At 38.1% G+C, this 12,762-nt stretch overlaps 1 protein-coding gene and 1 pseudogene across 1 annotated transcript; one reads left to right on the forward strand and one right to left on the reverse strand.

Annotated features, from left to right (window-relative positions):
- The first annotated feature begins 280 nt into the window (after positions 1–280).
- LOC112184006 lies at positions 281–2,754 on the forward strand (annotated as a pseudogene).
- A 148-nt stretch (positions 2,755–2,902) lies between these two features.
- On the reverse strand, positions 2,903–7,161 carry LOC112183979 (U-box domain-containing protein 43). The gene is made up of 5 exons (XM_024322296.2): positions 6,962–7,161; positions 5,121–6,454; positions 4,723–5,026; positions 4,146–4,636; positions 2,903–4,029 (listed from the first exon to the last, which is right to left on the reverse strand). Exons 2-5 carry the CDS (start codon positions 6,360–6,362, stop codon positions 3,034–3,036), a joined length of 3,033 nt encoding a protein of 1,010 aa, XP_024178064.1. The 5' UTR covers positions 6,363–6,454; positions 6,962–7,161; the 3' UTR covers positions 2,903–3,033.
- Positions 7,162–12,762: the final 5,601 nt, after the last annotated feature.

Below are 12,762 nucleotides of genomic sequence, written 5' to 3' on the forward strand. Positions count from 1 at the left end.
GTTTTTCTGGTACAGGACTCAGCCGTTTACTGTGACATCCATGAGTGCACAGATTGCTGTCGTGCCAATCGAACATTTCATGGCGAGAGTGCTACCCACGCGCCATTTTTTCCAAGCTACTCGGTTTGAGTTCACCATGAATCCGGGGCCCTTTAATGTCAAGGAACATGTTATTGCGGGGGTGGAACTGTTTATGCTACTCATATCTTGACTGCTGTTAAGATCTACTACAAGAGGAAGCTCACTTTTCTTCCTGCCTTTATTGTTATGCTCACCACTTAGCCACTCAGGTACTTTTCTTGCTCACCTTCTTTGGATTTTTGATTGAATTTATGCTGATATATTACAAATATTTGAGTATTTTGTATTCATGTTGTTTAAAATTATAGGTGTTGGGGTTTGGTTGGGCTGGAATTTTCAGAAAATACCTGGTTGAGCCAGAGAAGATGTGGTGGCCCGTTATTCTGGGTCAGGTTTCATTGTTCAGGTAAACTTGTCTAAGCTCCTTGGCATTAGCCAATTGTTTGTTGAGAATATATACATCCCACATGGGAAAAATGGGACACTGCCTATGGGTTTATAAGGATTTGAGCCACTTCATCCATTGTCAATTGGTTTTGGATGTGAACCCCAGATTACTTTATCATGGTATCAGAGCAGAGCAGGTTACTCACGTATGCATGCCTAACGGCCACACGTGCTCCACATCACCCAAAAGTTGGGCGTGTTGAGAATATATACAGGGACCTTGCCTACGGGTTTATAAGGGTTTGGGCTACTCCATCCATTACCAATTGGTTTTGGATGTGAACCCCAAATTACTTTATTTACTTTATCATTGTTGCTTTTATTATTGTTTACCTAATAGTAAAGAATCTCTTAATTTCCGATTGCTTGCAGTGCTCTGCATGAGAAGAGCAAGAGGCCTAAAGGAAGCATGACTCGTACCCAGTTCTTCCTCCTAGTGATGATTGCCAGTCCCCGGCTATCTATTCACTATGCTAACATCTATCTCTTGGGTGTGTTGGATTCAACCCAATTCTATTCTAGTTAACCAGCTGGGTTCTGGCATGAAAGGCCTTGGAATCGGTTCTTTTGGATTGAGTGGTCTGCTATTGCAGCATACCTTAGTACTCCTTTGGCTAGCCCGTGGTTCGCCACAGCCAACATTGCTGTTGGATTTTTCTTTCTCATGCATGTATGTAATGACACCCATCACTTACTGGTCTAATATCTACAGCGCCAAGACATTCCCAATATTTTCTAGCAATTTGTTCATGGCTAATGGTTCAAGATACGAGGTCCTTGATATCATTGATTCCAGGTTTCAACTTGATCATGGCGAATATGCAAAGAAGGGGCCTCTGCATATGAGCAGCTTTTTTGCTTTTACTTACGGTCTTGGATTTGCCACTCTTTCTGCTACAGTTATGCATGTTCTACTTTTTAATGCAAGGTAAATTCATTTACTTTCAATAAATCAAGAAGTTGATTATGTTCATGCTCTGGCTTGACTTTAATGTGCAAGGAAACATTATTTGATTTTCTATGCAGGGCTTATGAAGAGTTACAAATCAGTGCCAACATTGTGGTTTATCCTCATCCTTGTGATCAATATTGCTCTTATCCTGTTTGCTTGTGTGTATTACAAGGAGTCACTTCAACTGCCTTGGTGGGGTGCATTGCTTGCTTGTTTCATTGCCGTTGCGTTCACGTACCCAATTGGTGTCATCCAAGCCACCACAAACCAGGTAACAAAATTTAAAATTTTCATTTGTTATTCACCGTAAGCTTATACTGGTTCTGACATTTGTCCCTTCTTTTTCCATGATAACAGCAACCAGGTTTGAATATTATCACAGAATATGTGATAGGATACCTTTATCCTGAGCGCCCTGTAGCTAACATGTGCTTCAAAGTGTATGGTTACATAAGTATGATGCAAGGTCTGCATTTTGTGTCGGATTTTAAGCTCGGTCACTACATGAAGATTCCACCAAGAGCAATGTTCACAGCACAGATGGTAGGAACTGTTGTAGCAGTGGTTGTATACCAGTGTACAGCATGGTGGCTGATGGCAGACATTCCCAACCTCTGTGATACCTCCCTGCTGCCACCGGACAGCCCTTGGACTTGTCCAACGGACCGCGTGTTCTTTGATGCTTCTGTTATCTGGGGTCTTGTTGGACCCCGCAGAATTTTTGGAAACCTCCGTGAATACAGTAACATCACCTGGTTTTTCCTTGGTGGCGCCATTGCCCCGGTGCTTGTTTGGCTTGCACACAGGATTTTTCCCAAACAAAAATGGATTCTTGCTGTTAACATGCCTGTCTTACTAGGTGCCACGGCAATGATGCCCCCTGCCACTGCTTTGAATTTTCAAAGTTGGATATTTGTGGCATTTCTTTCAGGTTTTGTTGTCTTCAGGTACCGGCAAGATTTGTGGAAGAAGTATAACTATGTCGCCTCTGGTGCTCTCGAGGCCGGAACTGCCTTTGTTACGATATTGGTGTTCATTACCTTGCAGTCCAAGAATATTGAACTCGACTGGTGGGGGAACAAAGGAGAGCTCTGCCCCCTGGCTACATGCCCTACTGCGAAAGGGGTTGTCATTGCTGGCTGCCCGGTCCTCTAGAAGAAATTTCATATTTTGGATCTTTTAGATGAAACAATCTTTACTTTAGTCTGTAAATTGCTTGTCTTGGATTCTTTTCTAGTGAACTTTTATTTAGATTTCATATGTGATGACGAAAAAGCAAAGGGCATGTCTTCTAGAGATGTGTTTGAACATATGACATTACAGTCTCCACATTACACATATTATATCTATGATATGAGACATGCATGTTAGTCCATGTTTTCAATCCAATACCTTGCAGCTAAGAAAAACTGAACTTAGAACTAACCCAAAAAAAGTGATCTTATATAAGAAAAATTTGAAAAAACAAATAGTTGAGTAAAAAAAAGTGAATGTCTAATTTACATCAATCAAGAATGAGAAGTGTATTGAGATCTATTGTACAACATAATCAATCAAAAGTAAGAAGACTGTTTACCAAGCACACCCAATTGACCGAGTACCTTGGCAGCCAGAGATTTCATGTCACTATTTTTCTTCTGAGCAATGTCCACTAATGCCATATGAGCTAAAGTTCCATACTTGAGCGTTAACTCATTTACTTGAAAAATCCTTTCCAAAGCCATGAGAGATTTTCTTTGTAACCTGGCAGACTGTGAACTCAATAGCTTAACAATCGGACCGATGGCTTTTGCTTCGTCTAGAACCTTGCCGCCTTGTTCTAGTCTTTCGCCATCTATCAATGTCAGCAGTGCATCTAGAGAAGCCTCACATGCTTCGACATCTGCTTCCCCAAGCATTCTCACAAGTGGATCAAGAGCTTTGGCTTTTACTAGGCAGAATGAAGACTCAACCGTGCAAATGCCTAGATGTGCAGGGCAGCCAGGTTCAGGTGCAGAGAAGCAGCACAGAAAAATGCCATGCTTTATCGGCTTGCTCAAGCTTTTGGAACTTTCAGATAGCTGTTTAAGCGAAATAGCTGCATTTTGTTTTGTCAAAGCAGTTCCAGAAGCTAGTAGCTGTACCAGCACTGGGATAATACCGGCTTCAGCTACTTTCTTCTGCCATTCCTGATTGGATGCTACTGTGAAATGACAAAGAGCTCCAACAGCATTCTCTACTAATTGTCTTCTATATGAGGCATCTCTATTCCCATCACTTAGGCATGTCCAGATGATGTGAAGTGCCTCGGCATCTAGAAGCCAATGAGTAATCTGCGGATGATCCTTTGGAAGATTGGCAATAATTCCCATTGCAGCAGCTATCTCTTCCACATCACTAGAACTTTTTATAATCCTTAGCAAGGAATCTATGCATCTTTGACTTATATGCTCCAAAAATGTGCTGTCATCACCATCTTCTGTCAAGCATGAGAACAACTTAATGGCATTTGCTCGGACAGTAGAATTATCAGCCTCGGACAATTGAACCAATACTTGGACAGCAGAGAGCTGTGAATTACATAAATAGTCAGCAAGTAAATATGGAATAAAGGATCACAAGAAGCAGTGTACATTACTGCATGTTATTCACAGAAAAAGAAAAAGAAAAAAAATTATGTTATTACCTGTCTCAACTTTATTCTGATGTCTAAACCAGAAAAAGATTGGCACATTGCATGGAAAGTTTTGAGGATGCTTCTTTGTATGTCAGGTCCAGTTAAAGATATTAGTGAAAAGAGTTTAAAAATATCTTCTTCGGAGTCTAACAGCGAGACCTGATCCTCTGCGGCTTCTTGGGTGGTGGTTGATATGGCTAGGTGCATGATTGTTTCGGCTACCTGCTCACGCAAGGCCGGTGATGATAAGCTGTGAGAATAGAGAAGTTCAAACAGCGGTCCAACTGCACCTTTTCTAATCATCTCTAGGCCATTTTGAGGTAAGCTAGAGAGGTGAAGAAGAGCTTTAACACCCACTTTCCTCTTCTCTAAATCACCATTTGAAAGCAGTTCAAGAAGTGGTCCAAGTGCCCCATCTTTAACTATAGATAGTTTGTTGTGATCAGTCAACTCAATTTCCGACAAAGTACCTGCCATAACCATTTTAACCTCTTCTGGTCCTGCATCAAGTATAAGTTGTTACAATACACAAGCTAGCTACAAGAAGGATATGACATAATAATTGCAACCGGAGTTCCAAGCATACCTGAAGAAAGAAGCTTCAACAAAGGTTTGAAATAATTTGCTCTTGCCATCTGTATAACATTTTGATCAATGCAAGAAAGATTCTCTAGAAGCTCTATTGCATATCCAGTGACTTGATCATCTTCACTGCTCAACATTGTCCCTAGAAGAAGTATGCATCCCTGAACCTTTCCCATTAAATCTCGTGCAATGCTACTTCTCGATAGTTCCAATAACAGCTGCAATGCTACCTTGCTTTCCCCACTTTGCCGTGCAAGTGAGCGGACAATGGCTTCAAGTGCATTATCTACTGCTGTGATTTTTTCCTATAAAGTTTAATGAACGTGTTCATGATGAAATACAAGAAATTTAGAAATGCCTCATCAATCATATATAATAGAATATGACCTTAGAAGGTACCTTATTTTCTTCGCTATCTTTTGCAAGGATTGATAGGATGGCAAGAGCATTCTTTCTTATTTCTCTATTTTTAGTACCAAGAAGTCCAATAAGGACTGGAATGTAGTCCTCCATTATCACCCATTCTTGGTGAACATCACTTTCCAAGCATAGATTCTGCAGCTTGTCTAAGGATTGAAGCACTTCTTGCTCTTCACTTGACTGAAGTGTTGGTTTAACAGAGGCAATGATGATCATGGTATTCCTATTTTTCCACTCTTCAATGGATCGTTTTAGAGCTTTGTTGGGCCGTAAAACTGATGTGTCCAAGGGAATATCAGTCAAAGGACATAGATTCTTACCTTCTGCAAACCATTTCTCTATTCCACTTCTTTCAAATGTCTGCTGAGATGAAGTTTCCACAGGGTCCACCATGATTTCTTGAGTGAGAGGGCAATAAAATTGCTGAAGAGGTTCCAACGGTTGCCTTCCCAATGAAACTCTCCTTTCTGAATACCCATTCACTTTGTCCTCAGCAGTTGTGTTAGCATTAGTCTTTTCAAGCAATGCTATAATGTGACAAATCTGTTCCATTTGCAAATCTTCTTCAGAGCCTTTTCTCATGTTGGTATCATCCAATTCACGTTTGAACTCCTTAAATTCCTTTTTCAGTTCAGAATGCTCATTAGAGATCCCAAGAGTCTCAGCAATACGAAGAAGCAAATCATTTGTGTGAGACAGATTATCATTTCCTTCTTGAATTCCTTGCTCAATTTTTTCCAAAATCTCTTCCTCAGCTACAGCTGCTCGATATTCAGCAGCCAACATGTTCTTGCATAGATTGCTAATCTGGTTATTTATACCCAATGAAACATCCAAAGAGGGCAGTGACAGTAGACTAAGTGCTCTACCAATGTCTTTTGTACTGCTCTCTAGCGCCTTAAGAATCTTCCGGCAATTGATCAAGAGATAAACCTTATTTTTCTTTCTGCAATCAAGAGCTAGATGCTTAGCAACTTCCACCTCTCTATTGATAATCTCCAAAGCATTAACTAGGCCTTCTGAATGCTCAATGTTTTTCTTTGATAACTCTTTCAATATAGAAGAGGTTTTCTCCAAGTATGTAGTGAATACTTTGAAGCTTTCTTTGTGAATGAGAACTTCCTTGGCTGAGTTTACAGTATCAAACATGGCAAACACTGTCTGAGAGAGTAATTCAGACACCGGAACAAAAGAGGCACCGATAATTATATCCTTTGCCATCTTGGTATGAAAGAATCTAAGAATATAGACCCTCAGCTCTGACTGAACCACATTCTAAACACAAAGGAAGAACACACTGAACAAGTTTTCATCTGCAAAAACAACCTTCAGATAATTGGTTCTCAACAAGTACTACTTTTATATAAAGGAGAGTCTTTCTTTGACAAAAGGTACTAAAAAGGTATTAGTTGCTATTTGCTAAAATTACCAAGAAAGAGTTAAAAAACAGAAGCAAGATGTTGATTCTCATATTCCTATTAGTTCCTCCTAACATATAGTTAAACAATTTTAGACCAAAACAAATCAATATAGCTCATCAACTTCAAACTCTAAAATTAAGGACGAAACTAAACTATGTTGACCCAAAAAAGTATGACCAAACCATGAACTATTTGAGCTTATGAACTTCAACATCCATATTCAATGTCAACTGACTCCAGCACCATGATCAGCAAGAGTAACCAATTGGTTAATCCCATTACAAAGTTGGTATAGCTTAAAGTATATAAACGAAATCAAGAATATACAAATTTCCAGTTTTTCCTTACTGACCAAACAAACTAACTAACAATGGAGAGAGAGAGGGAGAGAGAGTTGACCTGACATTACAAGTCAACAGAGTATCTTCATCCTCCAAACCAGACAGAAGAGCACAAGGCTTTGAAGAGCTATAGCTAGCTTGTCTTCCCCAGAACACAAAAAGATGGGGTCCTTCTGGGAACCCAGAAACTATGAAAAGGGATTTTGATTAGTCTACAATTAAGTTTTGAGGAATTTTTGTTTGTTTTATTTTGTATGGTTTTTTTCCAAGAAGCTTAATTTACGTCGAGCAGCTGGCATGGACAAAACGAAACTGACAACCAAGTCAACGCTGTTCCCTCTGGTCAACAACGTGCTCAGGGTTTTAGGTTTCGCCACGTGTCGAGATTCTAGATGCGCATGTTGGACCCCCATCACGGAATTGATTCTGTGACCCGACCCGTTACGGGCCCAACATGGTGAGACTTGGGAAGCAATTGCTCCTTACTTCCTTTGGGGTTGAGATTGCAACATTTGCAATGAAAACTCTTGCCAATGATGCCTTGACATATGATGGAGAGAGTGTGTGCTTATATAGAAATCAGGGATGTGCATGAAAAATGTTTATAGCCTCTTCTGCATTGGATGTTTGAATTGTTTTTAATTTATCTAATGTTAATTTGAACCGCATTTAAGATTTTTATTACGATTATTTAAAATTCTTCTAATAAGTTCAAGTATTCTTGTTATGACTATTTAGAATTCTTCTAGTAAGTTAAGAAAATCAAACATAATAGCTGATGTGATTGCTTGAAAATGAATTTTATTTTGACTTTATGTAAGTTTAGAAGTTTGGGAAGCATGTCAATTTCACACACTCACTGGTTTTAGTCTTTTCTTTTTTCTTTATTAAAGCAAATAAAATTGTAGACGGGGCATTTTATAATCCATAGGAGTTTCAAAAACTATTGAATTGATTCATTGAGTGAGCAATGCTGATTCTAAAGCTCCCGATTACTTGCAAATTTTAATAGTCTTTAGTATTATAAAAACTTTTGCTTTCGGACTTATAACAACTCTAACAGTTTTCCTATAATTTATGTATTATAGGGAAGCAAATCCTATAATTTTTGTATTATAGGGAAGCAAAAGTCAAAACTTTAGCCTCTTTTTATTCTCCAACTTCAATAGATTCTCTATTTTACATTAATATTTAAAATCTCCATAATTCTTCCTTAAAATTTTAGAGACTGCTATAAATTTATGAAATTCGGTTTTCTCGTTCCTCACCATCCCTAAAATAGAGATAGATATGTGGAATCTGTTAGAGCAAAAGATGCTCATTTTTTTCCCTAAAATAGATGAAAATTAAAATATGGGGAAGGTGTTGGAGTTGCACTTATAGCTAAATTTTATAAGTTGATTAGTAGTTGTTTAGAGAATGCAACAAGGTCAAGATTGGATGGCTAAGTGGATAATACTTTTATATAGGGGAGTAAATCTACACTTCTCTCTTTACAATCTAACAATCTATGCTTCCAATTGAGTTTTTTAAATATTTTTTTCATGAACATATGTTGCTTTTTATTATCAAAATGTCATAGCTTTTAAGAGATAAAGTAATAACAAATTAAGGGGGGATGTTTGGTTTTTTTGCTTTGAATAAGTGCTCTCACATTGTTATGCCCTTGCTCGTAGCTGTATGCTGATTGATGAGCGGTGATGTACATCAGGAAGGTCTTAGGCATCAATGCTTGTCAAGTCGGTTACTTTGATTTAGGATTTTGTTTACATTCTGCATTGTTTAGTTTTGGTTAGATTTCGTTTTCTTTGATAGCTATGCTTTATGCAATCTAAATTGTCCTTTGAGGTGTATTGTGAAGGATTTTCGAATCCTTCTAGCTTGACGGAGAGACGTCGTTAATATAATGGAATCTAATTCTATTTCCCTAAAAAAAAAAAAAATTAAGGAAGGAGTGTGGAATGCAAAAATTAGAGTGCAAATTTCAATCTCCTTGATATAATTCACTCTCCATTTCCCTAAACCATTACATGGCATGGGTCAGCTTCAATGACCACTGTTTTTTACACAATCTTAGAACCATTAGATTTAAAGCCTCTCAATGGTGAGGATTGACAGTTACAATTTACAACTTAATAATTTTTCTTCTTTTTCGAGATTAACTTACTTCTTTTTTTTCAAAAATTTTGAAATCAACTAAGTTCCGATCCCATCCATCATCTTCATCACAAACCAAATCTTCAAGCTTCATATCGAGATCCGAGCCTCAATAATCAACATAATATAGGATTTAAATGAATCTAATTCAATAGAATTCGATGTTTGCCAATAGATCATATTATTAAAATTATGAATAAGGTAATTTTGCGAATTAAGAAGAGCTTTCAAAATGCCAAATGTATTAATCTCTTAATTAGTGTTAGCTAGGTCAAAAGATTAAAAAAGAGCTTTCATATATTAAGCTATGTAACACAAATACTCGAGAAAATGCGTGGAAAATCAAGTGGTGGTCGTTATCTCATGGCAATGAAAGAGTTGAATGCACGATTATAATTTTGAAATTAAAAGCAAGATGGGTACGTATATGATATTGATGAACCACTACGTAATTAGGGGGTTAACAAATCATAATGTAATTAAAGCTGCCCTCCATGAATGGCAGCCTATATATATTATCTAGATGAGTAGTTTTTAAAAGAATTATTTAGTATATAACGTATGACATACATAGAGAGTATTTAATTATACGGTTGGTAATAGGAGAACATCATGAATGATTCACAATCCATCAGCTACGGTTAGAGACTTAGAGTGATGCAAAAAGGTATAATTAGTTTACCGTAAGACAGACTTAGAGAGTATTTAATCATAAAGGGAAGAAACAACAATTAATACATATATAGATTGTATTGTTTTTTTTTTTTGAAAGGATAAATTGTATTGTTTGATGAAGCTAAAAATGAGAAAATGCAAAGAGTACTCAATCAGCAACGACTCAAAGAGCTGTAATTTGGATAGAAGCCTTTTAATTCTCCTCAGTTTTAGATTCTGCAATACACAATTTCCAAGTATATCGTGCAGTAGCATCCATAAAACATGTATATATATATATCTAAATTAACGTACAAGATTATCGATCAGGGAGTACTACCTGCAATTGCATGACGAAGCTGCTGCAGCTAAGCTAGCCCTAGCACTAGCCCTATCACTGAGCCTCAATCGTTGTGCAAAGAAGCATACAAGAGTGATATTGGTTCGGCTCGTCTCATAATTATGACTCGGATTGATCGATGAACCGACCCAATATCACGCCATGTCTGCTTCTGCAGATCATACATATGGACACTACATACTGTCCTTTGTGTATGCTTGAAGCTATGAAATGCAGGTTGAGCGCTTAGAAGAGTTGGAGCTTCTGCCCTTTATATAGTAGTAATAAAGGAATATATGACTGGTTCGAGTCAATGCAAAGTAGCTAGCTAGTATTGGCTCCTGTGAAGGAGGACAGCTAGCTAGTTTTAAGGATAAGGAATATGGACACAAATCGATTATCAAATAATATCATGATCAATCACGAGAAGAAAGAATTCGATCAAGATTTTAAGAATCTCAGTTTCCACTACCAATCACTTTCCAACTTCGTGGTTATAATTCATTTAAAAAAAGTCTAGGATGATAATGGAGGACTAGTTTAATCCATTCACTAATCTTGCACTTCACACACGTGATAATTAAAACCCTCCAGTACCATCCATCATATATATAATAATGGGTCATTGACTAAAAGCCCCAAAATGAACAAAAATTATCTCACTTACCCCAGCAACAGATTTTAATTCCCACTAACCCAATTTGAACTAAAATAACAATTTTACCCTCCATCTAATTAATGAATTACATTCATATGCCATCAATTCTCTCCTCTCTCCCTATCCCTCTGCGATCTGCAGTCTCTCTCTCTCTCTCTCTCTCACCGCCGTCGTCATTTTCAAATTCTGTCGCCGGTCTCACCAGGCTCACAACGTCGCCGGAATGGTTTGGGTCGTCGCGGAGGCCAGGAGATTTCGTCGGATCTAGTTTTGGAGATCGTCTCCGAAAGCCTCCGCCTCTGCTTCACTGCCTGTGACACCGTCAACTGCACCGACTCCCTCTTTGACAATCTCAACGTCAGCCATGGAGCTGAGGACCGCAAGAATGACCACCACCACAAAATCATCACCAACGACTCTTATGCTGGAGACGACGGTGCCGACCCAACCTGGTCAGGGCTTCGCCTTGTTGGAATTCGGATCTTCATGGTTGGTTCCTTATATTCGAGTCCAGTTTGGCAAGTTTGGCATAGTTTCGACTGCAACAAAAATGGAGAAGATGACATGGGTGTCTCTGGGTGCCCAGATCAATTTATCTGTTTTTTTTTTTTCATAAAATGGTGCAGAATTTCTAGAAAGAAAGAAAAAATGAAGGAAAAAAGGTTCTATTGGGGCAATAGACGTCTATTGGGGGGCAATAGATGTTTTGAATTGATGTAATCTCCTCGTTTTTTTTCTTTAATCAAAGTTTTATTTGTGTAGTTTTAGGAAGATTAATTACCATTTCAGTAATCTAAACGTCTATTGGGGGCAATAGACGTCTACTGGGGGCAATACATGGCTGATAGTCGTTTATTGGGGGTCAATAGACGTCTATTGGGGGTAAAAAAACTTTCCGGTGAGATTTTCAGCAAGTTCCGGTGGGCAGCAGCCGATGACCGGATTCCGGCGGCCGGTGATGAGCTCCGGCGAAGTCTCCTATGGTTTCTCTCTCTTCCATTTTCTCTCTCTCTCTCTCTCTCTAAGTAACAAATGGGTGAGGGGTAAAATGGTATTAAAAAAATTTTTAAAAAAAAAAATCTTAATGAGATATTAGGGAAGACTCCCTTAGAGTGTATTGGGTAAGAGAGAATTAAAAAAACTTAATGGAGTAAGTGGGAAAAAAATACCTAGAAATGGGGTAAATGGACAAAACCCCTATAATATATTGCCAATTTGCCATAATGGCTATGTCACAACTCTTCTTCATTTGCACGTCATGGTATACGTGACAGCTAAAACCACACCTGAGCTTGGTACTCGAATCTTATTTCTCTTCCTCTCGTCTTGGCTGAGAAAGTCTTAATTAGGTTGGTATGGTACCTCATATTAATAATATTTATGCTCAAAATAAAACTTAAAAAGTTAAAATACAAAATTTATATCTCTCGTAATTTTTTTTCTATATATTAATGAATTAGACGTGTCTCGTATATGATTGTCACACATAAGTGATTTTTAATTTTGTATATATTTTCTACTAGGAGAAATGGATATAGTGAACTCTTTGTATGTGGTTATACTTCTGTGTAAAAGTTAGACACGGAAGTCACATTAATTATATATATATAGGAAAAATTTCAAGAAAAATACATGAAGTATGCTCCATTCTAACCTTTCGTAAATCAAGTTTTGTTAAAATCAAAACAGTACATCAAGTTCAAATTTCTACCCAATTTAGGTACATGCCGTTACGGGTTCCATTAATAAGTGTGATTTCTGTCATATTTGTAGGGGAAAATCAGTCACACCCCACTTTCCCGCTCTCCTTCAATCCAAAATCCAGCCTTTCTCTTACCGACCGCAGTCGACCACCACACTTTCCAAGTCTGTGGTTGCGGCATGGAGGAAGAGAAGGGATTGGGTCTGTGGTAGCATTGAGCAAAGTCAGATCAGTCAACTCTCTAACAACAATAGTCAAACTCAATTAACACTACAATTCGCTCCCCTGATCATCTACAATCCCTAATCAAACCCCAATTTCCATACAATTAGCAACTAGAAGCTGAAC

Source organism: Rosa chinensis, chromosome 1 (genome assembly GCF_002994745.2).
Source record: "Rosa chinensis cultivar Old Blush chromosome 1, RchiOBHm-V2, whole genome shotgun sequence".
In the NCBI taxonomy this organism is placed as follows: Eukaryota; Viridiplantae; Streptophyta; class Magnoliopsida; order Rosales; family Rosaceae; genus Rosa; species Rosa chinensis.